The 26,140-nt window shown below is 36.4% G+C and overlaps 3 protein-coding genes across 3 annotated transcripts; all 3 read right to left on the minus strand.

Moving 5' to 3' along the window:
- Positions 1–1,056: 1,056 nt before the first annotated feature.
- Positions 1,057–10,213, minus strand: LOC126910800 (transmembrane protease serine 9-like). Its single transcript, XM_050694488.1, has 14 exons — positions 9,971–10,213; positions 9,264–9,528; positions 8,977–9,075; positions 8,148–8,341; positions 5,042–5,302; positions 4,637–4,904; positions 3,953–4,051; positions 3,676–3,869; positions 3,205–3,302; positions 2,428–2,743; positions 2,045–2,312; positions 1,837–1,935; positions 1,561–1,760; positions 1,057–1,176 (listed from the first exon to the last, which is right to left on the minus strand). The coding sequence occupies exons 1-14, from the start codon at positions 10,196–10,198 to the stop codon at positions 1,075–1,077; spliced, it is 2,691 nt and encodes an 896-aa protein (XP_050550445.1). The 5' UTR covers positions 10,199–10,213; the 3' UTR covers positions 1,057–1,074.
- LOC126910776 (brachyurin-like) lies at positions 3,137–5,951 on the minus strand. The gene is made up of 5 exons (XM_050694448.1): positions 5,042–5,951; positions 4,637–4,904; positions 3,953–4,051; positions 3,676–3,869; positions 3,137–3,302 (listed from the first exon to the last, which is right to left on the minus strand). Exons 1-5 carry the CDS (start codon positions 5,267–5,269, stop codon positions 3,201–3,203), a joined length of 891 nt encoding a protein of 296 aa, XP_050550405.1. The 5' UTR covers positions 5,270–5,951; the 3' UTR covers positions 3,137–3,200.
- Positions 10,214–15,937: 5,724 nt separating the features above from the next.
- On the minus strand, positions 15,938–18,640 carry LOC118267874 (brachyurin-like). Its single transcript, XM_035582121.2, has 5 exons — positions 18,385–18,640; positions 17,678–17,942; positions 17,341–17,439; positions 16,524–16,717; positions 15,938–16,131 (listed from the first exon to the last, which is right to left on the minus strand). Exons 1-5 carry the CDS (start codon positions 18,610–18,612, stop codon positions 16,027–16,029), a joined length of 891 nt encoding a protein of 296 aa, XP_035438014.2. The 5' UTR covers positions 18,613–18,640; the 3' UTR covers positions 15,938–16,026.
- Positions 18,641–26,140: the final 7,500 nt, after the last annotated feature.

Consider the following 26,140-nt stretch of genomic DNA (forward strand, 5'->3'; position numbering starts at 1 on the left):
TAATCTTAAAAAGTACCTATAACTCGGATAAAGTCACATTAGTAGTTGTCGTTGGTAGGTTCCGGACCCGCAGTCTCATGCATGAGACGTGAGAAGACTTGGAGACTTAAACTTGTGAGTCACCACGAAATTTTCAACCTCGCAATGATACGAGGTCTCAAAATTATTTACTCTGAAAATTCTGAAGCAAATATTGCTGAAGTGTTGTGTACGTTTAGTTTGCAAGACCATAAAAACTAAATATGCTTAAAAGTTAGTTTGAACAGACTTTCATTTAAAGCTATCCTATCTTTAAATGAAAATCTATATCTATCTACTAGTTCATTCGTTGTATCTATCTTCCTATCTGTTGGTAGACTTGGCTACTACTAAAGATATAATTTATTCTTTTGGCGGCATCTTAGTGGCACTGTATTTCGTTGGTAATAATCATATTATCTACAGTTTAATATACCTATAAGTGCAATAGTCACAATCTCGACAATTGTATTAGCCTTGCCATGATATATTGCCAGCATAACCATCATGCATAGCCTGTGACAATCTAATGAAATATTGTATCGTTTCTTCAACATAATAGATATATGCCATGATCTAGACGCTTGGCAGTTAGGAGAAAGGGTGGACCCAATTCATTGAAAATTTTACATTTTTGCCTACAATGTTTATTTCGAAATCATCCTTATATTTCCAGTAAGTAAAAATGTTATTGTAATCAAGACTACTGTATTTTGATAATTCCTAAGTTTCTGAATTCATTCGGGCAAAATATTTTGCTGGGATTCGTTCGGTTTTTCGATAATTTTTCAGTAGTCTGGAATTAGTAGTAATTTTCATGAATTTTACCCGGTATATGGCAATAGGTTCAATCTCTATTACATGAGACTTATAACACAAATGGTAAAAAGTGGGTGTACATTGTGCAGTGGCATTACGTACCGTAGTGGGTCCTCTGGTTACTCCTTCAGGGATAAAAGGTGTGACGATAAAGATAAGAATAGAAGCAGTTGAACTTATGGGTGAAACTGATGGCAGATTATTTAATAAAAGTACAGGTTTTATTTTAATTTTATTTTACAGTCTTTGGTTTATCCAGTTTACATAGTTAGTGACTCTAGCGTATCCAGAAGGAGAGCCTCCAGAACATCCCACTGCACCAAATGAAACGATACCAATCTGTAAGAAAAATAGAATATTTTAATAAAACTAAGACATATAGTATAGCTAGTAGGTTTACTCTAACATAAAGAACCTAATAACTTATAATGTAGGAGCTAGAACTAGAAAAAAACGGTAGGAGACCGGTCTATCTGAACACTAACAGCGTGAAATAATGCTGATGTTGTGTTTTTCCATCTGAATGGGGTATCGAGAGGCCGGATTCGCCCCAAAACCCGAAATTCCAAAAAGGTTGGGAATGTTCTTGTAACATGGGTGGTGCCTAATGCTTACTATCAGGTAATGCGTTAGCTTGTTTGCCAACTTACCTCATTTACTCCAAATCTTAAGGTAAATGAGTCATATATATTTAGTGCCTATAAAATTTAAAGTCATACTTACCAAGAGTGGGTTGCCATTTCTTTGCACAGCAAGAGGACCACCAGAATCACCAGTGCAGATATTTTTTCCAACAGCACTGCCAGTGCAGACGACGCCAGGCCGAACAACGGCTCCGTAAACTTGTGCGCATTCATTGTTCGAGATCACAGGCAAATCCACGTAGCTTAAAGGTTGGTTTGGGATTACACCAGCACCACCGACTGAGTGACAAACAGTATAATTAGTTTATACACCTACAAAGAAAATGCGAACAAAAGTTATAAAATGTTCCCTTACGTATAGGATTAATGCCGAAACCAGAGGCGATGGCAACTTCACCAGCGAAGTTCTCTTGAAGCTGAGAGCCGGAAGGCAGGGCGATAGGAGCGAGGACATCTGGAAATAAGTACGAATTAATTTTGATTTGGATTTCATAGAATGACATTCAAAATTGTTTTTCTATATATTCAGAAGGTACAATAAACATAATAAAATGTACACTTACTTGAAAATTGAACTGAAGACGGCAAATTGATGATAGCAATGTCACTTATAAATTGGAAAAGGTTGAAATTTTCATGTATAACAAAGTCGCTAGTCGTCAGTCTGACACCACTACCCAGTAAAGTGGTAGTTCCAAGGACAACAGTTACACTCGGAACATTTGATACACCATCGTTTATGTTGTGTGCAGCAGTCAGTACTCTGTTGTGGGAGATAAGAGCTGCACTGGCAACACCGCTGCCTACTGGTAAATTGATTTGTAGTCCAGCCTGCAAAGCAAAGTCTTTATGATTCTTCTAATTTAATTATAGACGACATTATTTTATGATTTGCTATAGTTTACGCCATTCTCATTAAAATTACATTTTAAAATTATTGTAGTACCTGGTACGGCAAGTCTCCAAGAGCAGCAAATGAACCACCAACAATTCTGGATGGGTTCTGACTGCCTTGCTGTTCAGCTATACGGACTTTGTCAGCCAACGGTATGGCGATACTCCTAATGTAATCGTACGGAGTGTTTTTTTCCAATTCGATGACATCTTCAAGCGTGATGTGCCTCGCGGAGGCGGCCACTGCTAGAGCCAACACAGTCACTGCTAAGAACTTCATGGTGCTGTTTACAACAAACTCAATACATATCGGTAGACGGAAGCGTTTATATACGAGCAGTTCATTAACGTGAGATAAGCCTTGTTGAATAGATTAGTATTTAGTTAGATAAGTTACATTGAATAATAACTGAAATAAAGATTTGGTTTCCCCATGATAAATATACGATAAAGTAAAGATTTAAGTTAGTAGGTTTGTTTTGGGATTATTGATTGTAGATCCAAAATATTAAGGTGCTTTTCTGTTTGTATAATCTTTGTCTGATGTTTTGGATAAACCAGTCTAGAACTTGAATTTACACTGTCATCATCCAAGCCTTTCCTTTTGGTCTTGTGTAATCGTGGTAAAATGCATTGAAAATTTATCGCAGCTTTTCTTTATCGTAGTAATAGAAATTGATTATGGTTTTATAAAAGGTTGAGATTTGAAGATGGGTAAGTATAATAAAACAGTTTTAATGTTTTCAAAATGTAATATTTAATTTAATTATACAATACAAAATAAAATTAGTTATAGTTTTTTATACTGTTTATTTCAATAATTATTTACAATCGTGCGTTTATCCAGTTCATGTATTGAGTGACTCTCGAGTAAGCAGATGGGTTCCCACCAGCACATCCTGGTACACCGAATGATACAACACCAATCTGAGAAAAAATCAACATAGCCAGTTTCAGATTCATTGTATCAATAAACTATAAAATTTACTATAAAAATACATAAACAAAAGTTAGAAATCGGTTCATTTTGTGCCTCGTTCAAGTAAAATAAGATTAAGCCATAAATTGTAAAAAAATGTACATTTAATAGTAGTTTCATGTTAATTTGTAAATTATAACATACATAAACTTTTCAGATTATCACACTATAATAATAAGAATTTTGTAGCGCCCTCTAAAAACTTGAATCTTCGTAATTGTTCACAGAGCACGGAACAGAATTCAAGGTTACTTTCTAAATGAGTTCTTTCTTTTATATCGCATTGATGTTTTACAAAATTGCACAGCAGTTTATACATACCAAAAGAGGATTACCATTCCTCTGAACTGCGAGAGGACCACCTGAGTCACCAGAGCAAACATTTTTATTGGCTACACTTCCCGTGCACACGATGGCAGGTTGAATAACTGAACCGAAAACTTGGGCGCAGACATCGTTTGTGATCACTGGCAAGCTCACGTAGCTAAACGGCTGATTCGCGATAACACCTCCAACTAATAACAAAATGAAAAAAGTAGTAATAATTACTTCACAGAAAATGTAAAGTATGGAAGATACAAATTGACCAGTTTCTTACTTGAAGGATTCATTCCAAATCCTGATACTACAGCATTGTCACCAACGAAGTTCTCTTGAAGCTGAGAGCCAGAAGGAAGAGCGATGGGAGCCACAGTACCTGGAGGTTTTATTCATTAATTAGATTGTCTTGTAAGATTATCTTGAATATTGTATTTTGTCATGATTAGGTTGAAACAGTTTGCAAATCTAAAAAAACATTTTTCTGGAGCTTGAAGACAAGAGGATTTGTTTACTTAATTATTTATTACACTAGCTCTGCCCGCGACTTCGTACGCGTGGTTATGTTTCCCCACGTAAGTCTCGATACTGCAGGAATTCAGGAATCAAAATTTGTTTAACCTATTCAATTCGGCTAGTTGGCCAGCAATTAGGTATATTACAAAACAGCCCTGGTTTTCTAAAAGGCTAATCGTAATGTGATAATTGCGAATTTTACAATCCTCCTGTGATATAGACGTTAAGCACATAGACGAACTCCGGCTCTGCGTCTCACGCCACGCGTGTACTGCGAACTGCTAATTTCGACCATCGGCCTTATAGTTTCAGCGTAAAGTCTACTGCGGGATTGACGAACAAACGTCCAAACAAACAATCTTTCACATCGATAATATTTGACTGTGATTTTTATGAATGTCATAATTATGTATCAGGACTATTATAAAAGTGCTAATTAGTTACTTACCTGAACTTTGAATAGTAAACGGAGAATTGATGATAGCAATGTCATTTATCAATTGGAAAAGGTTATAGTTTTCATGTAAAATAAAGTTGTTGGTTGTAAATGTTATGCCATCTCCCAATAGTGTGGTGGTTCCAAGGACCACGGTGACACTTGGGACATTTGATGCTCCATCGTGTAAGTTGTGAGCAGCTGTTAGTACCCTAGTGTTTGATATTAGAACTGCACTGGCGACACCATTGCCACTGGGTAAGTGGACTAAAAGTCCAGCCTGCAAGAGAAATAGTTTTGTAATCTTATAGAGGTTACTATAAAAACAGTTCGATGTTTTGGGCCTATATTTGGGCAAATAGACATTTCTAGGTCTCTTAAAACATTAGCATACTTTCGGTTTTTTTAGTATAGTACCTGATACGGGAATTGTCCAAGACCAGCAAATGAGCCACCGAGGATTCTGGACTGATTCTGTCCGCCTTCCTCCTCAGCAATAAGGACTTTGTCAGCTAATGGCACGGCGACGGCGGTGATGTAACCGTACGGCGTGTTCTTTTCTAAGTCGATGACATCTTCAAGTGTGATGTGCCTTGCGGAGGCGGCCACTGCTAGAGCCAACACAGTCACTACCAAGAACTTCATGGTGCTGTTTACAACAAACTCAACACTTGTCTTCTGAGGACTTCATTTATATTATACCAATTTTGTAATGAGTAGATAAGAGTTAATGAGAATTATGTCTTAGATAATTTCATCAGTTTGATAACTGGAAATAGGGCCTTGGTTTACCCAGACTGACATAAATATAAGATAAGTAATGTTTATGAGGATGTGGAAAGAGGAAAGAATGCAGGAAAAAAGTGCTATTATTAAAAAGCATCCAATTCTACGTAATTATTATGTTATCGGCTTACTCGAGTAACTGTTTGACGAGGAACTCGACTAGTTTCAAGCCATGCTTAGAGCATTCATGATCAGCTTTCCGCGTTACACGACGCGGCGACTATCGCGCTACTACTGGTAGCCGACTATCGACGGAATAAAGTGCATGAATTATTTCTGAGGTCATATTTGTTTATTTTTTACTATAAAATTTAAATTGTGTATTATATATAGGTATAGAGGTGGAGAATAACATAAAAATTTTAAGAAATTTATTAATCTTGTCTAGGTAATGGGTTACCTTGGAGAGGCCTTGAAAGTTAATCATAATTAAAAAAAAAACTGACTTTAGATTTGGATTTATTAACGTTTGAATATTTAAATGAATAAAAAAAGGTAATTTAAAAAACCCGACTGCGTACGTTTCTTTATAAGTAATATGAAAATGAAAAAACCCTAAAACAAGAAAGTCAAATAAAAAAATAAAATAAAGAAAGTAAAATGTAAGCAGTCGGGACCCATCTATACATATAATAAAATCGTAGAAAAGTGCTGTCTGTACATTGAAAATAAAAATAAAAAAAATAGCAGGGGTTATTGTTATGTCGATGTCAAACCCAAAAATGTAATTAACTTTTTTTTTGTCTGTTTGTCTGTTTGTCTGTTTGTCTGTTTGTCTGTTCGTCTGTGCGCGCTAATCTCAGAAACGGCTGATCCGAGTTGGATGCGGTTTTCACGAATAAATTGTGGGATGCTTAAATTTACATTTAGTGTTTGTTTCATGTCAATCGGTTCATAAATAAAAAAGTTATGTCAAATTAAAGAATCACGTCGAACATTCTATGCTTATACCATTAATCTCCGCAACTATTTGACGGATTTGGTTGAAATTTGGTACAGATATAGTTTAGAACCTTAGAAAGGACATAGATATATTTTTATTTCAAAAATCAAAAAATAAAAATAAGAAATAAATTATTTATAAATAATTCTATGTCGATCGTTACACGACTTCGGTTCATGTTATTGTTTTAATTCATCGAAAAAAAGTAAATAAATAGTAAAAAGGTATGAAAAAAATAATATCAATATAATAAAACATTTAGTACAAAGAAAATGCTCTAACGGAGTATAGATAATTCTATGTCGATCGTTACACGACTTCGGTTCATGTTATTGTTTTAATTCATCGAAAAAAAGTAAATAAATAGTAAAAAGGTATGAAAAAAATAATATCAATATAATTAAACTTTTAGTACAAAGAAAATGCCCGAACGGAGTATAAATAAATAATCCAAGTTGTCTTTATCCTCGATAGATGGCGTTGGGATCGAAATAGATCGCGCTATGGTTTCGTTACATTCATTTGGTTGGGTATCGGCCGAGCGCTTCGGTACTATCGTAGAAAAAGTGTATTATCAGTCGTATGATTATATTATTTGTCTGTAGTGGTCCTGCTGTTTCGTATATTCTAAATTGGTTTCGTTGTATTTGTCAATTAATAAGTTTATTTGTTGGGTTTTCCTGGTGTTTTGGTTAAACTATTTAACGTAGGTTTAGTTTGATATCGATTATTAGTAGTTACTGTAGTTAGTTTTTTTAATAAAATTGTAAGTCTAATTTATAAATTAATTAGATTAGATTTAAGTCGTTTCTTTTAAATTATTTAGTTTAAGCTTGGTTAATATAGCATAGAGGATAGGTTGTAATATAGTTTCTTTTTTAATTGTTATAAATTCGTAATTCGTAGCTTTCTTTAGTTTTAAGTTAGTTTAAGTCCGTTTTTAAACTATTTTTTCAATGCCCTAAGTGAGTATACATCTATTAAATTCAAACGCAGAGCTCATTATGTTGATTTTTGAAGAGTTCCCTGGAATATCTTCCACATCTCATTTTTGAAGAGATCCCGCGAGATCGGGAACTATGTGGTTAAAACCAAAAATTTGCCGGAAGTCACTATTCCACGCGAACGAAGTCGCGGGCAAAAGCTAGTTCTAAATAATTATGAAGACTTAGTGAGGCCACATACGGCTGGCTTTCTAAAATGGGTCCCGGATAAAAAGAAAAAAGAACTATAAGTTTTTAAATATTTTATTTGAAAAAACATATTAATTAATATGCACTTCAAAAGCAACTAACATTACATTTGTTCATTATAAAGTTTCAGAGGTGTCTGTTGATCCAGTTCATGAAGGATGTGACTCTGGCGAAACCAGACGGTAGGCTGGCTTCACAACCTTGGACTGAGCCGAATGATGTAATACCAATCTAAAGAAAGAACAAATTATAGAACATCAGACATAATATTTTTCTGAGTTAATAACAAAATCAGAGCACACAATTTTTGTGAAAAAGTGCAATCCGTAAAATTGATTTACATTTTTACAATATTTTTAGGTCAAAGCCATTATCTCGTTAGTGGTGGTGAACACGCTTGCTTATAGGCAACGTATTTGCTTTATAGTATGATTTAAATCATTTTGAATTGGCAATATGGCTGCAATAACTAATAACCTGTACTGTCATATTCCACATACCAGGCTACACCAAAATTGTGTCTACAGTTGCCGGCAGGATACTTTTACCAACCCTAAAAAGGCAATACTTTAAGAATTCAAGTATAATTAAAACTACGTACCAAAACTAGTCTGTTGTTTCTTGTAACAGCAAGAGGGCCTCCAGAGTCTCCGATGCAAATGCCCCTTTTGCCAGCTCCACTCGTGCAAAGATTGGACTCCAAGATGGTTGGTCCAAAGGTTTGAATACACTCATTGTTTGAAATTACAGGCAAATGGACAAAACTCAAGCGTTGGTCAGACGGCATTCCTCCAACTAAGGAAAAAGAAAATAAGTTAATGTAAAAGGAGAATGCCCAAAATAACCCAGCGTCGATTAAAATCATTTATGAGCGATATAATAGACTCTACTCGTATTAAGAGGTCGCAAATACGCTATTAATTTTGGCCAAAACCATAACCGGACGAGCTAGCAGTCTGCAAAATATTATAATTTTGTATAGCAGGACGCTTGACTAACTGGTTAATTTTTTGTTACTGTATTTGTTACTTGTGAAAGAGCTAGGTGAAGAATACAGATAAAGAATAACATCTACGAGAATTACATGCAAACTCCCCAAACCTACTATTTTCCAAGATTATCATCATACCACGATGTGATTTTGTTGGAAATCCAGTATAAACTGACTGTTAAATCTGCAGAGAGATTATACAAGGCGAGATCATGATAAACTCAAACATTTTTATAATTACTAAACCTATAACATTACATATATCTCGGTTTAAACGAAAATAATGATTGAATTTGGGTTATACGGTGTATACTCTACCTTGCCACATAAATTATTTCAATCGAATCTGGATTTTTACTCCATACTTTTTTGAGCATTCTCCAATGTATACATGTTAAAAAGTTAATACATAACACAGTATTTTGTTAATGTTACTTACAATCCGAGGTCAGGCCGTAACCTGATGCAATAGCGATATCACCGACAAAGTTTTCATTGAGTTGAGCACCAGAGGGCAGAGCGATAGGAGAGAGAATATCTGTGGATAAAAAATCGGTAATCAGCCTCCGTACGATAAAGAAAACATTTAAACAAGACAGAGTATCTATTAAATAACAGAAGGCAAAACCCATAATTCAAAGTTTTACTTTAGATTCTGATTTAAAATAATTATAGTTTCTTTTTTTAAACCTGGTACTGACTATAAAAAAATATGAATTTACTTACTAGTAAAGCCAACGGCGTTCGGCAAATTGATAATAGCGATATCATTCCTGACTGGAGGTGCCCAGTTTTCGTGCAAAACGAAGCTTGTGCTCACCAGTCGAGTACCTCCAGTAAATATAGTTACAGAACCCAAGATAACGTTAATTCTCGTCACATGTAGCACAGCATCGTTTATGTTGTGGGCGGCAGTAAGCACTCGTGTTGCAGAGATAAGTACTGCACTGCCTACAGCAACTCCATATGGATATTCCGTTAGAAGTCCAACCTGCGTAACATGATAGTGTAAAATTAAGCTACATATTTTATTATGACCCAATCATTTGGTAGCAGAACTTCTACAACCATATTCAATCAACCAAATAAGCAAATGTTGAATGTATCATCATCCTAAAAGTGGCCACGGCTGACCAAAGGACTCTTCTCACACGCAGAAGGCTTGAGCATTAATCACCACGCTTGCTCAATACAGGTTGGCGATTTCTAACTTATAACTAGTAATTGTAAGCTCAGGTTTCCTCACGATGTTTTCCTTCACCGTTTGTTAGTTGCGTCTAAATAATCTTAGAATGTACATATAACCTGGCAAAAGTCACATTGGTACTTGCCGATGGTAGGTTTCAAAACCGCATTCTCATGCAAAAGAAGCGGACGCCTTAAACCACCGGGCCACCACGAATACGGTCGTAAGTATAATACAAAGTTTTTACCTGGTAAGGGAACTGTCCAAGTACTGCATGGGAACCTCCAATAATGCGAGATGGATCATCCAAGGCAGCTTCTTCCTTTATCCTAACTTCATCAGCGAGTGGCTTGCCAATCTTTTCAATGTAACCATACGCTGGATGGCTTTCAAATTCTATGACATCTTCAAGAGTTATATGCCTGGCAGATCCAAGCGCCACTAGAGCCAACAGAACTCCCACCGAGAACTTCATATTGATAAAACTAATATAGTAATAAATAAAATTGCTTTGAATTTAACTTTATATTCTTAGTTTATCTCTACCCATCATTGACGTTACACAAAATATGGATGACAAAGCTGATTAGCTGATAGATAGTAGTTGATGATTATCAGTGGGAAATGTAAATCAATTAATCAGAGCTATCAAACAAATAATAGGTAATCCTCGAATTGGTTGATTAGGTATCACTATGTCCGGAGCTGCGGACTACCTAGCGGGTTTACCGGGGTTCCGGCTCGAAAAGCAGGAGAAGGAACGGGGTGGTTTTTAGTCAGTAAGAGTCTGACACTCCCTCTCGCCTCGCCCAAGGCGAGAAAAGTCATTGGATGATTTTCCCCCTCAAAAAAAAAGGTATCACTATGTATAAAGTAGCACAACCATGTGGGTCGTAATTATCCAAGCTGCCTTTATGGTTCATTAATTACGAAGTAAATATAATTTGAACATCCATAAGAAACATATATATTCACTTGATGGTAAGATTGGCGCTCCTCATGGTCACCGGCAACACCAGAGAAGTTTTTCTCCGGTAAGCTCATTTACATTGTAAAACAACGCTTACGTTGTTTTCTGTGTGACCGTGGGTTTACTCCGGTCGGTAAAAAATTGCTGGTGACTGGCCTTTATTCCAATCATGATCATCATCATCATTATCAGTCGAGAGATGTCCACTGCTGAACAGAGGCCTCCCTTAGTCCTCCACCTAGAACGACAAGCTGCCACCTGCATCCACTGGCTCCCCGCAACTCTGACGATGTCGTCGGTCGACCTAGTGGGAAGTCTGCCTACCTAGAGTGAGGTGTGCCTACGTTACGTCTTCCGTTCCGCGGTCGCCACTTGGTCACCTTCCTGGCCCAGCGGCCATCAGTACTCCGAGAGACGTGGCCTGCCCACTGCCACTTCAGCCTTGTTCTTTGGCGAATTTCCATATTTCGGATTTTGTCGTGCAAAAATAATCCGAGCATAGCTCTTTCTATAGCGCGCTGGGCGACTCTGAGCCTTTCTATAAGGCCAGCAGTTAGGGACCATGCCTGCCATGTTTGGTCATGTCCAACCATATGAGTCGGCAACTTTACTAGCTCTTTCTGTCTTAGGTAAACCCCACTTATCCGAAGATAAGACAAACAATGATTTGAGTATATTAGTAGATACTATTATCATTCGAATTAAGAGATCAAATCAAAGAAATACCCATGCGCTGATGTCAAAAGAAATTGGGTACGCCCAATACTTTAATCTCCCTGTGTTCACTTTATCAGATAGAAGAAGGGATTTAAATATATGTCTCATTAATTATCTGATATCTATTAGGATTTGATAAATAAACAAGGTAATACTGATATGGTAAATTGTTTTTCTGTTTCAAGGAGGCTGTTCTTTGAAAGTAATATGATGTACATATGTATATTAAAAATAGTATTGCCTTATAATGTACCTAATATTAATATTTTTCTTTTTTGGGATTATGTTGAAATAGATTATGATGCTTAAAAAACTTTTATAAACTTAGGCTATAATCACATCACATCACATCAACAGCCTATAAGTGGCCACTGCTGTTGGCCTCTCTCTCTCACAGGAAGAAGATTACAGTATTTTCACACACACACACATTATAACTCAAAAAATGTCGTTGGTATGTTTCGAAACCGCGCCCTCATGCATGATAAGCGGGCATCGTAAACGACTAAGGCTATAATGTACAGGAATGTAATTTTCCAAACAGTTGAATTAAATTCATAGTAAGGATACATAATTTGATGTTCATTTAGGTACGGTACTTGAATTTTTTGTTATCCCATCTGCTGCAAGAAGCAACTGTCTCGTCTGGGCGTCGTTAGTTTAAGCCCCGCCCAAATATTCTTGAATATTCTTGTACCTATGTATATACACTAAAAATTATACAAATATTTATATAATTCTTAGTTCAGCGTCTCAGATATTTGGAATTTCGTTTCATTAATCACTTAATAGAATGGTACATTCTAAAAAAATAATAATAGAGAAGTGGCTTATTTGGGTCTAGTTTCTTTTTGTAGGCCTTTTGTATATCTGTTTAAACTTACTTAATTTTTTTCTGAGCAAATTGTACTCCTGTAAAACTTTGCTAACATCATAAATTAAATAACTGATATAACGCTTTTTTTGAGGGGAAAATCATCCAATGACTTCTCCTACATTTGATGAGGCGAGAGGGAGCGTCAGAACCGATATAACTTATTTTTTTTTTTTTTTTTTTTGAGGGGGAAAATCATCCAATGACTTCTCCCGCCTTGGGCAAGGCGAGAGGGAGTGTCAGACTCTTACTGACTAAAAACCACCCCGTTCCTTCTCCTGCTTTTCGACCCGGAGCTCCGGTAAACCCGCTAGGTAGTCCGCAGCTCCGGAGAACCGATATAACTTACGATGCCAATATCGTAATAATAGTCGTTTCTGAATTCAGCTCATGAAAAAAGTGTCTCTCATTGACTTGTTACTTTGAACTCGACTACATTTTCGAGGTTTGTATGCTTCGCGATTGATACCTACACAAATTATACTATTATTATCCGTACAAAATCTGATTAAAAATTCTGAACATATCGTTTCTTCTTTTAGAATTATTTAAGAAACTGATTTGAAAATAAAAACCAGTTTAAGCTTGTCAAATTCAGTCATTTATTAATACCTAATTATTTTCAATTGTTAAATTTTGAATGGTAAATAATAATAAGGTAATTTGGTTTTGAGTTCTAATGATGTTCCTGGTTTTTTAGTTTTTGATTCTGTTTTGAACATGAAATTAACGGTAATAGTGTGTTGTTTGTCATTAACATTTTCTGTGGAATAAAGAGTAAAAATCAGGTGACAGCAATATAGCCACAATTAAACATTTTAATCTAAAAATTCAAAAATTCGATAGAAATCCATTTAAAAGGTTTGTTCCAGGGAATTTTAATTGTTAAAATTCTTAAAAGCTGTGATTAAAAATACATATACTTATACATATTCTTCTAACTAGGAACTTCTAGAAAATTCAGACAAGCTACATAGCTTACTTATTATACAAAGTTGCTTGATATCTTCTGCTATCAAAATAAAAAGCCTTATGTAACAAACAACTTGATTGATTGATATATCGTGAGTGATAAATAAACCCTCCTACAATAATCCTAAAGTGAAATAATTGTGATAATGTTGCAAATGTATTTTGTTTTTTAACCCTTTAACGGTTATAAGGATCTAGATGAGATAGAAAGATTTGGTTTTCGGATTTGTGTTACATAAGATGCCTAAAATAAAAATTGAGATTCAATTTTTTTTTACTTTTTTTTTAATTGGTGGTAAGAATATTCCCTCTACCTGATTGAGAGTAATGAAATTGTAGTATGATTTTTCAGCAAACTAAAAAAACAACATAAATTTCACATAATAACTTTATTTCAATTACACAATTGAATACCAATAAGAAAATAGAAACAAAAATGAACTTGTTTGTGAAAATTCGAAAAGCATGGTGTTATACATAAACCCTTATGTATAACACCATGCCACTCCACATTCGCTACACTTGATCTTAGATCGCTTATCTTTTGCCTTAGTGCTGCAATATCGGCATCTTTGATACGACGGTATATCATTTGGCATGTGATCACCAACGTTGGAAAAGCGGATTTCCGGTGCAACGATGTGAATTGCCTTTCGATAATTTTCAGATACAGCAACTTTTTTTCTTACGGCGTAGTTGACGCCTTCAGCATGACGTTTTCGGGAAGAAAAACAACCAATAAGTCTTCTGGCTAGAGCGATACGATACTCTAGGTTGGACAATTTGGTTGCATTCGCATTCTTTCCCTGGACTAAAAAAGAATTTGTGATGCAGGCATCAAAAATAAAATAAAATAGCGAAGCCACCACCGTTTGCTCCTTCGCCCTACTGAGTATGTCCCTTTGATGTGATCAAAGTGATCTACTCCACCCATTCTTTTTGTATACTCTTTCACTACTGCAGGACACCTTACATCTGTCTTGAAACCGTCTCTTCCTTTCCTGGGTAGACATGTTTCATTGTCCTTGGGATGGAAAGCATTGGTCATAAATAAAACTTCTTTTGTATCTTGCCAGATTACAAAAGCCACGTTCTCCTTGACTCTTTTCTTTTACTTTTCACAAGTTTCGGTAAGTCTGCTCTTTGCCTGCGTACAATATCGCTCGCAGAAATACCATTTACATGTAGATAATTCATGATATCATAACAGCTAAAAAAAAAAATAATCAAACGTAACATGCTCTGCCGCCATTCCTTTAAATTTTTCTGTTAACTTCTTGACCACTTTTCCTCCTAAATTGTCTTCTACTCTGTCACCATCTCTTCCGGTGTATATATCAAATTCGTACAGATAACCAGTTATACTATCACAGCGGCACCACACCTTAAAACTCCATGCTTCAATGTAGACCTTCCTTTGAAAAGAATCATTGATTCATCTATTGACTGGGAGGAAGAGTTGTGCGCATTTTCTTGAAAAGAGGTGTTTATAAGCGTCAATAACGGGCGAATTTTGAATAGCTTATCATACTCGGGGCTAATTCTGGCAGGTTGTTTAGAATTTGCTTGAATCTTCGGAATGTCATGGTGGAAGCTATTTCGTCAACTCTAAATTCGGGATTCGATGACCAATACAATTCGAAAGTAGGTAAAATATTGTATCCCATAATAATCAATATACCTAGGAAAGCCTTCAATTCCTTTATGTCTAGTATGGTCCAGCCTATTACGTTGTTTTGACATGCATATCTGTTAGTCTCTGTGATAATTAATTCAAAAACTTCTTGAGTATTTTTTTTTTTCAAAATATCGGATAGGCCTGGCATTAGATGGTAACACGCGTGTCGGAGTCATTGGAACACTATCAAAGGACTCAAGCTGTGGCCTAATATCAGTCCATGAGGTTTTTTTCCACGTTTCTTCATCTCTGTCAGAATCGCTTGCTTCTGACTCTGCTTCTGTTACTGGTGGCGTTATTATTTTCGGATGAATCGCTGTCTTCATCTCCAACCCCACTTCCTAGCCTCGTGCTAACTCCACGTCCCATTCTAGTTCCAGCTTCTCGTCCTGTTCCAAATCTACGTCCCGTTTCGGATCTACGTTCCATCCTAGCTCCTCGTCCTCTACCTTTTACAGGCAACTTACGTGATTACAAGTAAAGGCTCACCGCATGGGACCTCCGCATCAGATGATGTTGATAGTTGAGGCGATAACGATGCTCGAATTGTTGCAGTAGATCGAAGGTCTGGTTCTTCTAAATCCCCTAAAATTCGCTGTAACTTAGTGACATTGTACGGAACGCCCTCCTCTTCTGATTCTTCGCCGTCTTCAGACTCTTCCGGTTCTGACAAACCGAACGACGACGTTAAAGGTTACCGGGGCTCCGGCTCAAACGGGGTGGTTTTTAGTCAGTAAGAGGCTGACACTCCATCCCGCCTCACGTCATTGGATGACTTTCACACCTCAAAAAAAAGGTCATATTTGTTTATTTTTTACTATAGCATTTAAATTGTGTATTAAGATATACTTAGATCAAAAATTTTAAGAAGTTTATTAATCCAGTCTATGTAGTGGGTTACCTCGGAGAAGCCTTGAAGGTTAATCATAATAAAAAAAAAATCTGACTTTAGACTTGGATTTATTAACGTTTGAGAAGTTAAATGAAAAAGAAGAAAGAACTATAAGTTTTTAAATATTTTATTTGAAAAAACATAGTAATTAATAGGCACTTCATTCAGCAACTAACATTACATTTGTTCATTATAAAGTTTCAGAGGTGTCTGTTGATCCAGCTCATGAAGGATGTGACTCTGGCGAAACCAGACGGCAGGCTGGCTTCACAACCACGGGGTGAGCCGAATGATGTAATACCAATCTAAAGAAAGAACAAATTATAAAACATTAAAACGATTATTTTTCTAAGTTAATAATAAAATCAGAGCGCAGATTTTTTGTTAAAGAAGTGTAATCTGTAAAATTGGTTTACGTTTTTATAGTAGTAGTTTAGCGGTGGTAAACACGCGCACTTGAAAGCAACTTATTTGCTTTAGAGTAGGATGTTAAGTCGTTCTGAATTGACAATATGGCTGCAATAACTAGTAACCTGTGCTATCATATTTCTCATACTAAGTCACCAAAATTGTGTCTACAGTTGTCGACCACTCTTTGTTGCAGGAAAACACGCACACGTGGCAGGATACTTTTAGGAACACAAAATAGTAATACTTTAAGAAGTCAAGTTTAAGAAGTATAATTAAAACTACGTACCAAAACTAGTCTGTTGTTTCTTGTAACAGCAAGAGGGCCTCCAGAGTCTCCGGTGCAAATGCCCCTTTTGCCAGCTCCACTCGTGCAAAGATTGGACGCCAAGATGGTTGATCCAAAGGTTTGAATACACTCATTGTTTGAAATTACAGGCAAATGGACAAAACTCAAGCGTTGGTTAGACGGTATTCCTCCAACTAAGGAAAAGAAAATAAGTTAATGTAAAAGGAGAATGCCCAAAATAACCCAGCGTCGAATAAAATCATTTATGAGTGATATAATAGACTCTACTCGTATTAAGAGGTCGCAAATACGCTATTATTTGGCCAAAACCATAACCGGACGAGCTAGCAGTCTGCAAAATATTATAATTTTGTATAGCAGGACGATTACTGACTAACTGGTTAATTTTTTGTTACTGTATTTGTTACTTGTGAAAGAGCTAGGTGAAGAATACAGATAAAGAATAATATCTACGAGAATTACATGCAAACCCCCAAACCTGCAAGATTTTCCAAGATTATCATCATACCACGATGTGATTTTGTCTGACTGTTAAGTCTGCGGAAAGATCATACAAGGCGTGATCATGATAAACTGGAACATTTTTATAATTACTAAACCTATAACATTATATATCTCGGTTTAAACGAAAATAATTATTGAATTTGGGTTATACGGTGTATACTCTACCTCTTCACATATAAATTATTTTAATCGATTCTGGGTTTTTGCTTCATACATTTTTGAGCATTCTCTTTTGTACCTACAGATGTTATAAAGTTAATACATAACACAGTATTTTGTTAATGTTACTTACATTCCGAGGTCATGCCGTAACCTGATGCAATAGCGATATCACCAACAAAGTTTTCATTGAGTTGAGCACCAGAGGGCAGAGCGATAGGAGAAAGAATATCTGTGGATAAAAAAATCGGTAAGATGACCTTCTATATGATAAAGGCAACATTAAAACAAGACAGAGTATCTATTGGAAAAACCGTTACAGAAATAAGCAACCTATTCACTCGGACTTTGAAGATAGCTAGGTTATACCCATCAGAAAACACAGAATCCGCGAAAGAATTTCACTCCTGATTTAAAATATAGTATTTTTTAAACCTGGTACCTACTATAAAAAAGATGAATTTACTTACTAGTAAAGCCAACGTTGTGCGGCAAATTGATAATAGCGATATCATTCCTGACTGGAGGTGCCCAGTTTTCGTGCAAAACGAAGCTTGTGCTCACCAGTCGAGTACCTCCAGTAAATATAGTTACAGAACCCAAGATAACGTTAATTCTCGTCACATGTAGCACAGCATCGTTTATGTTGTGGGCGGCAGTAAGCACTCGTCTTGCAGAGATAAGTACTGCACTGGCTACAGAAACTCCATGTGGATATTCCGTTAGAAGTCCAACCTGCGTAACATGATAGTGTAAAATTAAGCTACATATTTTATTACAACCCAATCATTTGGTAGCAGAACTTCTACAACCATATTCAATCAACCAAATAAGCAAATGTTGAATGTATCATCATCCTAAAAGTGGCCACGGCTGACCAAAGGACTCTTCTCACACGCAGAAGGCTTGAGCATTAATCACCACGCTTGCTCAATACAGGTTGGCGATTTCTAACTTATAACTAGTAATTGTAAGCTCAGGTTTCCTCACGATGTTTTCCTTCACCGTTTGTCAGTTGCGTCTAAATAATCTTAGAATGTACATATAACCTGGCAAAAGTCACATTGGTACTTGCCGTTGGTAGGTTTCAAAACCGCATTCTCATGCAAAAGAAGCGGACGCCTTAAACCATCGGGCCACCACGAATACGGTCGTAAGTATAATACAAAGTTTTTACCTGGTAAGGGAACTGTCCAAGTACTGCATGGGAACCTCCAATAATGCGAGATGGATCATCCAAGGCAGCTTCTTCTTTTATCCTAACTTCATCAGCAAGCGGCTTGCCAATCTTTTCAATGTAACCATACGCTGGATGGCTTTCAAATTCTATGACATCTTCAAGAGTTATATGCCTGGCAGATCCAAGCGCCACTAGAGCCAACAGAACTCCCACCGAGAACTTCATATTGATAAAACTAATATAGTAATAAATAAAATTGCTTTGGATTTATTTTTATATTCTTAATTTTATCTATACTCATCATTGACGTTACATAAATTTGGATGACAAAGCTGATTAGCTGATAGATAGTAGTTGATGATGATCAGTGCAAAATGTAAATAAATTAATCAGAGCTATCAAACAAATAATAGGTAATCTTCGAATTGGTTGATTAGGTATCAAGTGAAGGTATCACTATGTATAAAGTAGCACAACCATGTGGGTCATAATTAGCCAAGCTGCCTTTATGGTTCATTAATTACGGAGTAAATATAATTTGAACATCCATAAGAAACATATATATTCACTTCAGACACCGGCAACACCAGAGAAGTTTTTCTCCGGTAAGCTCGTTGCGTTGTTTTCTGTGTGACCGGTTTACTCTGGTCGGTAAAAAATTGCTGGTGACTGGCCTTTATTCCAATCGTCATCTTTATCATCATTAGTCGAGAGACGTCCACTGCTGAACAGAGGCCTCCCCCTTAGTCCTCCACTTAGAACGACAAGCTGCCACCTGCATCCACTGGCTCCCCGCAACTCTGACGATGTCGTCGGTCCATCTAGTGGGAGGTCTGCCTACCTAGAGTGAGGTGTGCCCACGTTACGTGTTCCGGTCCGCGGTCGCCACTTGGTCACCTTCCTGGCCCAGCGGCCAACAGTCCTCAGAGAGAAGTGGCCTGCCCATTGCCACTTCAGCCCGCATATTTTGAGAGCTATGTCTGTAACTCTTATTCTTTGGCGAATTTCCATATTTCGGATTTTGTCGTGCAAAGATAATCCAACCATAGCTCTTTCTATAGCGCGCTGGGCGACTCTAAGCCTTTCTAAAAGGCCAGCAGTTCGGGACCATGCCTATTTTTAGTTTAATTATTAAGTTATGTTATATAATGGTTTTCAATAATTTCAATATTGCAAGCAAGCTTATGTTTGGTCATATCCATCCATATGAGTCGGCAACTTTACTAGCTCTTTCTGTCTTAGGTAATCACCACTTATCCGAAGATAAGACTGACACAAACAATGATTTGGGTTTATTAGTAGATACCATTATCATTCGAATTAAGAGATCAAATCAAAGAATTACCCATGCGCTGATGTCAAAAGAAATTGGGTACTTTAATCTCCCTGTGTTCACTTTATCAGATAGAAGAAGGGATTTAAATATCTGTCTCATTAATTATCTGATATCTATTAGGATTTGATTAATAAACAAGGTAATACTGATATGGTAACTTGTTTTTCTGTTTCAAGGAGGCTGTTCCTTGAAAGTATTATGATGTAGATCTAAATTAGCATTGACTTATAATGTAATATTTTTAATTTTCTTTTTTGGGATTATGTTGAAAAATATTTTGATGCTTAAAAATAATTTTCATAAACTTAGGATATAATCACATGACATCACATCAACAGTAAGTGGCCACTGCTGACCAAAGGCCTCTTTTCACACGAAGAAGATTAGATGTTTCTTCACCATGTTTTACTTCACCGTTTGTCGGTGGTGTGTAAGACATGATTAGATGTGTCTTAATAATCTTAGAAAGTACATTATAACTCTGAAAATGTCACATTGGTACTTGACGTTGGTAGGTTATGAACCCGTGCCCACATGCATGAGAAGCGAGCGTCTTAAGCCTCAGGGCCACTACGACTTAAGTTATAATAATAGAACAGGTATTTATTTTTACATGGGGTAGAAGATTAAAGCGGTTCTTAAAATTTCTGTGTACAACTTTATTACTATAGGTAATACTAATCTTATTAATTTATCTATTCTAAGCGCCATTAGTTTAAGCTCCGCCCAAATATTCTTGAACATTTTTGTATGTATATTTATATAATTTTTAGTTTTAAGTCTCAGATATTTGAAATTTCAATTCACAAACAACATTCCATCACGGAGTGGTTCATTCTAAAAAAATTTAAGGAAGTGATTTTTTTGGGTCGAGTTTCTTTTTATACAGGTCTTTTATGTAGGTATATCATATCTTCTTCTTCTATATCTTTTTATACTTATATTTTTTGTGAGCAAATTGTATTCCTGTAAAACTTTGCTAACATTATAAATTAAATAACTGATATAACGCTTTTTTTGAGGGGAAAATCATCCAATGACTTCTCCTACATTGGATGAGGCGAGCGGGAGTGTCAGAACCGATATAACTTACGATGCCAATATTAAAGTCGTTTCTGGATTCAGCTCATGAAAGAAGTGACTCTCATTGACTTGTTACTTTGAACTCGACTACGTCTTCAAGGCATGCTTGTGGCGACCTACACAAATTGGGCTATTATTATCCGTACAAAATCGGACCTGACTCAAAAATCCTGAAGACGTTTTCTTTTTCTAGAACTATTTAAGAGAGTGATAAAACTAAAAATCAGTTATTAATACTCGTAACTATTTTCACTTAAAGTGTTTACCTCTCCTGCCTCAGTTCTTGCCTTAATTGGCTGGTCTGAACATGGAGATTAACGGTAATAGTGTGTTGTTGTCAGAAGTTTTCTATGCAATCAGAGATCAAAATTAGGTGACCGTAATATAGACAATTCGATCGAAATTTATTTAAAAGGTATTTAGGCTTGTTCCAGACTTTGTTTATTGTTTAAACTACCGACGACGACTATAATGTAGCTTATGCCATAAAAATAAAGTTGCTTTATATCTTCTGCTATCAAAATATGAAGCCTTATGTAACAAACAACTTGATTGATTGATATATCGTGAGTGATAAATAAACCCTCCTACAATAATCCTAAAGTGAAATAATTGTGATAATGTTGCAAATGTATTTTGTTTTTTAAAGATTATAAAATAATACGAAAACGATAAAGACTCATCATAATAAAGAATATTATGCTAATTATGTATTTATGCGATAGCGAAAGCTGGGTTTTTCCAATTACTTATTTCCATTCTATCATTTACTAGCTCTGCCCGGGACTTCGTCCTTGTGGAATAGTGACTTTTGACAGTTTCCTTGCGGTCCCAGGTTCGTCTCTCGTAGGTGATGGCGTAATAATATGTAGCCTATATATTGACCCGACCTGATAGTAATATTTGAAGTAAATCCATGCAGTACTTTTTGAGTATAAGTCAGTCATACTAACAGAAAATTGTAAAAACTATATTTTTGGTTTAGTTATCGATAAGTACCTATGTGCGGGTCTGGCGGCAAACAAGGTAGCTCACCACCTGACCAGAATCAGACCGCGTCGCGTTCCGCATGCGTCACACAGAGCCATCAGATCACCAGAAATGGGGCCCTGTAGGGCTGATGCCGACCTGGAGCTGCGGACTGCCTAGCGGGTTACCGGGGCTCCGGCTCGAAAAGCAGGAGTGGGAATACGGTGGTTTTTAGTGAGTAAGAGTCTGATACTCCCTCTAGCCTCGCCCAAGGCCAGAAAGTCATTGGATGATTTACCCTTTAAAAAGGTTTTTTAAAATATTCAATGTACAGTTAAGACTTTCCTACAATTTTATTATATGTATAGATAATTTATGTTATCATGATTTAAGTTGTGATAGAAATGTTGTTACGCAACTGTGATGAAATGATGAAAAGTAAAAAAAAAAATGGAAATGCATTTTTTATTAAACTAAACGAAAGAAGACTTATTGTAAGGAAGGATTTATGGAAGCAGAATACAAATAAGACTGGGAGGGTCATGCTTCGATATAAATACCCATTTACCGACTTGACCGAAGTTATAATATGTACAACGGCATCACACAAAATCAACGTCAGAGGTTACTAGAAGTCCAATCCAAAAAAAAAGCCTGAAAACGCATTTGTAAATCCTCAGGTGTTGCGGGGCATCTAGAAGTCGGGCTCGAGTTGCTTATCATCGGATGATCAATCTGCAAGTTTACCGTTCTATGCCATAAAAAACATAGGTAACTTAACGTAGTGATTGTCACGAAAATCTTTCCCGAATCTGCAAATGTGAAACATCCAGAATCGCGATAGTCTTAGGGTATATGATTTGTCTGTTCCGAGGCAGTAAGAGAGAAGCTTAAAGGTTGTTGATTTAAGATTTAAGACGATCAAAGAAAATATTAATAGGTTGTATGAAGAATGAATGTGTAGTTTTGCAGATTTTATAAATATTAATAAATACTGTTTTGTTGTAGGTATAATTTATGTTTATTACAAGTACTTATCACTGAGAATTAAAATTTTTGAAAATGTGTCAAAAATCACTGACGTAAGTATGGTATCTAATCTACATTGGTCATATTTTACATCGCACGAGTTGACAAACAACTTTGCACTATCGTAACGTTATCACAGAGCTTTTCATTAATGCATCCTTTGTTTAAAAAAATCATAACAAATATTATAACACAATACATATTAAATTAACTAAAAAATCATGGTACATTAATGGAGAATAATCAAAAGAAATATTACCCGTCTTATTTATTGATTATCTATACTAGTATTATAAAGCCGAAGAGTTTGTTTGGACGCGCTAATCTCCGGAACTACCGGTCCGATTTGAATAATTATTTTTGTGTTGAATAGAACATTTACCGAGGAAGGCTATAGGCCATAAAACATCACGCTATGACCAATAGGAGCCAAGCAGAGCGGGTGAAACCGCGCGGTAGTTGCTATTTTTATATACACACACATAACACACTAGTGTACAAAGGTATATATTTCTATTGCAATTTCTTCCTGTAGACCTGTGGCAGGAAAAGTAATTATAAATTACGACACAGTGTGTCTTATCACAATTCTCTGTTTTGACCATTTTGGTTTTTTATCTTCAGGTTTTATATCAATTTGATGACCATCAATCAATTCAATCATTTTATTAAGACAGCAAACGGATATCTATAAATACCATTTGAGGTGATAATATTATTTTAGCCTACAAGATCCAGAAACGTTTAGAATTTACCGTATTCAACATAATAACATCTTTTTTTATGAAACACGCCGGTAAACGAGCAGACGTATTACCTGTTAGTAAGCAATCGCCGCCGCCCATGGACACCTTCACTATTGTATACGTTTGTAGTTCTTACAATTGATTTTTATGTGTAGATAAATATATTTTTTTTATAACTTACTACTGCATCGCCTTCTACCAGGTCCAGCCACTATTATGGCGTCTCCTACGCCCCAACTCATAGGAGCTTTATAAAAAGTCCTGCATCTTGCGTAATGAGGACTATTTCAAAATTTCTTCACTATTGTAATCTTCAAACACAGCACTACCTCCCATTAATTAAAGCCACGACAGATAATAATTTTAGAACACATTATATGATACATAAAAACGTATACTGACACACCAATTTCATAATCAGTCGTCCATTCATAAAGTGAAGTTTGTTGTCAGCGATATAACACTGAATGTGATTGTTATTTATGAATTAAAATTATTTGTTTGTTTACCGTACTGATGTGGTATATCATGATAATTGCCTTGGAGGCACATGCAATATATTGGGATCAACTTATCAGTAGGTATCTATCTGTTCAAAGATAGGTTATATACTATCTTTGCAATTTGCACCACAAATTGCACCCAACAAAGACAGATAGGGGAATGTGGAGTAATTGAGAACGGCGGGTAATTGGGAACACGTTGATAAGTCCCACTTCCCCTCCCCGTATCCCGTTTCGCGGCTATTCGACGTATGCTTCCCCCGCCCCTCAGTGCCCGAGCGACAGTGGGAGCGGGAGGCCGCACGCATCTTGTCACGGTGAGTCAAAATATTTTTATTGCATTTTTGTTATAAATTTTGTGTTTTCATACTTTAGATGCAGATGTCATATTTTTGAGTACAATGACACCATATTTCGTAAGTTTATTCCATGTTCCATGGATAATCCGTTTTAAAACTTTACGTGTACTTCACTTAAATCGCTATCGAAAGTCGCGACCATTTTTATTCAAATTGTCGACTGCGGGTAATTGGAACGGCGGGTGGCGGGTAATTGAGAATGTTCCCAATTACCCCTCATGTTCTCAATTACCCCAATTTGTTTTTATATTTTTATTACAATACCATACCATGCCTCGTTGGTCTAGTGGTTGCAAGTGCGACTGCCGGGCAAGGGGTCTCGGGTTCGATTCCCGGGTCGGGCGAAGTATTACTGGATTTTTTTTCGGTTTTTCGAAAATTTCTCAGTGGTAGCACGGAGTCCCTATTGCATGGGACTTACAACATAAATTGTGAAAAGTGGGTGTACATTGTAGTGGCATTACGTGCCATAATGTGCACCTCTGCCTACCCCTTTGGGGATTAAAGGCGTGACGATATGTATGTATGTATGTTACAATACCATTTTTTTTAGATGCCACGAAAATACATACGGAAGACTGAGACAAGGTACACGGTGGAAGATCTACGCCGTGCAGTTGAAGAAGTCAAACAGAGAAGACTTACATTGGGCAAAGCAGCTGCTCAATTCTCAGTACCTAAAACAACGTTATTTAAACAACTAAGAGACGCTGTTGTGAAGACACCAAAAAAAGGTCGGAACGCAGTATTTAATTACGAGCAAGAAAAACAGCTTGAAACATATATCATTGAATGCTGCAAGTCTTTTTATGGCATAACGCCGACATTTTTGCGCCGAATCGCTTTTAGATTTGCTGAGGCTAATAATTTGAGACATAATTTTAATAAAAACACCCAGCTTGCAGGCAAAGATTGGTATTATAACTTTATGGCGAGACATACATCTATCACCTTGCGTATGCCAGAAGCTACCTCTATTAATAGAATAATAGCTTTTAACGCTATTGAAGTTAACCTGTTTTTTGACCAATTAAAAATGATTCAAGCTAAGCATAATATACCTGGTCACCGCATTTTTAATGTTGACGAGATCGGAATAAGCACAGTCCAAACAAATTACAAGATTTTGGCTCCAAAAGGTGTAAAACAAGTAGGGAAAGCAACAAGCGGAGAACGTGGTGTCACCACGACAGTAGTATGCGCTATTAGTGCTAGTGGCATATATGTACCCCCCATGTTTATATTTAAAAGAAAAAGAATGAACCAACTGCTAATTAAAGGTTGTAATAGTGACATGATCGCAACGGTTTCTGATTCTGGCTGGATTAATGAGTCAATATTCATCGACTACTTGCGACATTTTATTTCTTTTGTTAAACCTACCAAAGAAGATCCAGTACTATTAATCCTCGGCAACCATGAAAGCCATATCAGCCTGGGAGCATACGAACTATACAGAAAACACGGTTTGCATGTTCTTTCTTTGCCACCCCATGTATCGCACGAAATGCAGCCATTGGATCTTACAGTCTTCAGTTCACTAAAAATGGCTTATAATAAGGAGTGTAAGCTCTATATGGTCAACAATCCTGGGAAAAAAATAAGCCAATACGAAGTTGGAGAACTTTTCACCAAGGCCTTTAATAAAACAGCTAACATAAGTAAAGCTATCAGTGGTTTTAGAGCAGCTGGAATTTATCCTATCGACCCTGAGAGATTTAAAGAGAG

Source organism: Spodoptera frugiperda, chromosome 6 (assembly GCF_023101765.2).
Source record: "Spodoptera frugiperda isolate SF20-4 chromosome 6, AGI-APGP_CSIRO_Sfru_2.0, whole genome shotgun sequence".
Taxonomy (NCBI): domain Eukaryota; kingdom Metazoa; phylum Arthropoda; class Insecta; order Lepidoptera; family Noctuidae; genus Spodoptera; species Spodoptera frugiperda.

What these genes read in the sequence shown, in the direction of transcription:
- LOC126910800 (XM_050694488.1), bottom strand. Translation starts at nt 10,198, where the DNA reads ATGAAGTTCTCGGTGGGAGTTCTGTTGGCTCTAGTGGCGCTTGGATCT. An exon ending in TTGGACAATTCCCGTATCAG is followed by an intron (nt 4,905 to 5,041) that starts GTACTATACTAA and finishes TTTCTCTTGCAG; the next exon opens with GCTGGACTTTTAGTCCACTT. An exon ending in GTTTACTATTCAAAGTTCAG is followed by an intron (nt 4,052 to 4,636) that starts GTAAGTAACTAA and finishes TAAAACCTCCAG; the next exon opens with GTACTGTGGCTCCCATCGCT.
- LOC118267874 (XM_035582121.2), bottom strand. Translation starts at nt 18,612, where the DNA reads ATGAAGTTCTCGGTGGGAGTTCTGTTGGCTCTAGTGGCGCTTGGATCT. An exon ending in TTGGACAGTTCCCTTACCAG is followed by an intron (nt 17,943 to 18,384) that starts GTAAAAACTTTG and finishes CATGTTACGCAG; the next exon opens with GTTGGACTTCTAACGGAATA. An exon ending in TTACGGCATGACCTCGGAAT is followed by an intron (nt 16,718 to 17,340) that starts GTAAGTAACATT and finishes TCTTTTCCTTAG; the next exon opens with TTGGAGGAATACCGTCTAAC.
- LOC126910776 (XM_050694448.1), bottom strand. Translation starts at nt 5,269, where the DNA reads ATGAAGTTCTTGGTAGTGACTGTGTTGGCTCTAGCAGTGGCCGCCTCC. An exon ending in TTGGACAATTCCCGTATCAG is followed by an intron (nt 4,905 to 5,041) that starts GTACTATACTAA and finishes TTTCTCTTGCAG; the next exon opens with GCTGGACTTTTAGTCCACTT. An exon ending in ATTTGGAATGAATCCTTCAA is followed by an intron (nt 3,870 to 3,952) that starts GTAAGAAACTGG and finishes TTTTGTTATTAG; the next exon opens with TTGGAGGTGTTATCGCGAAT.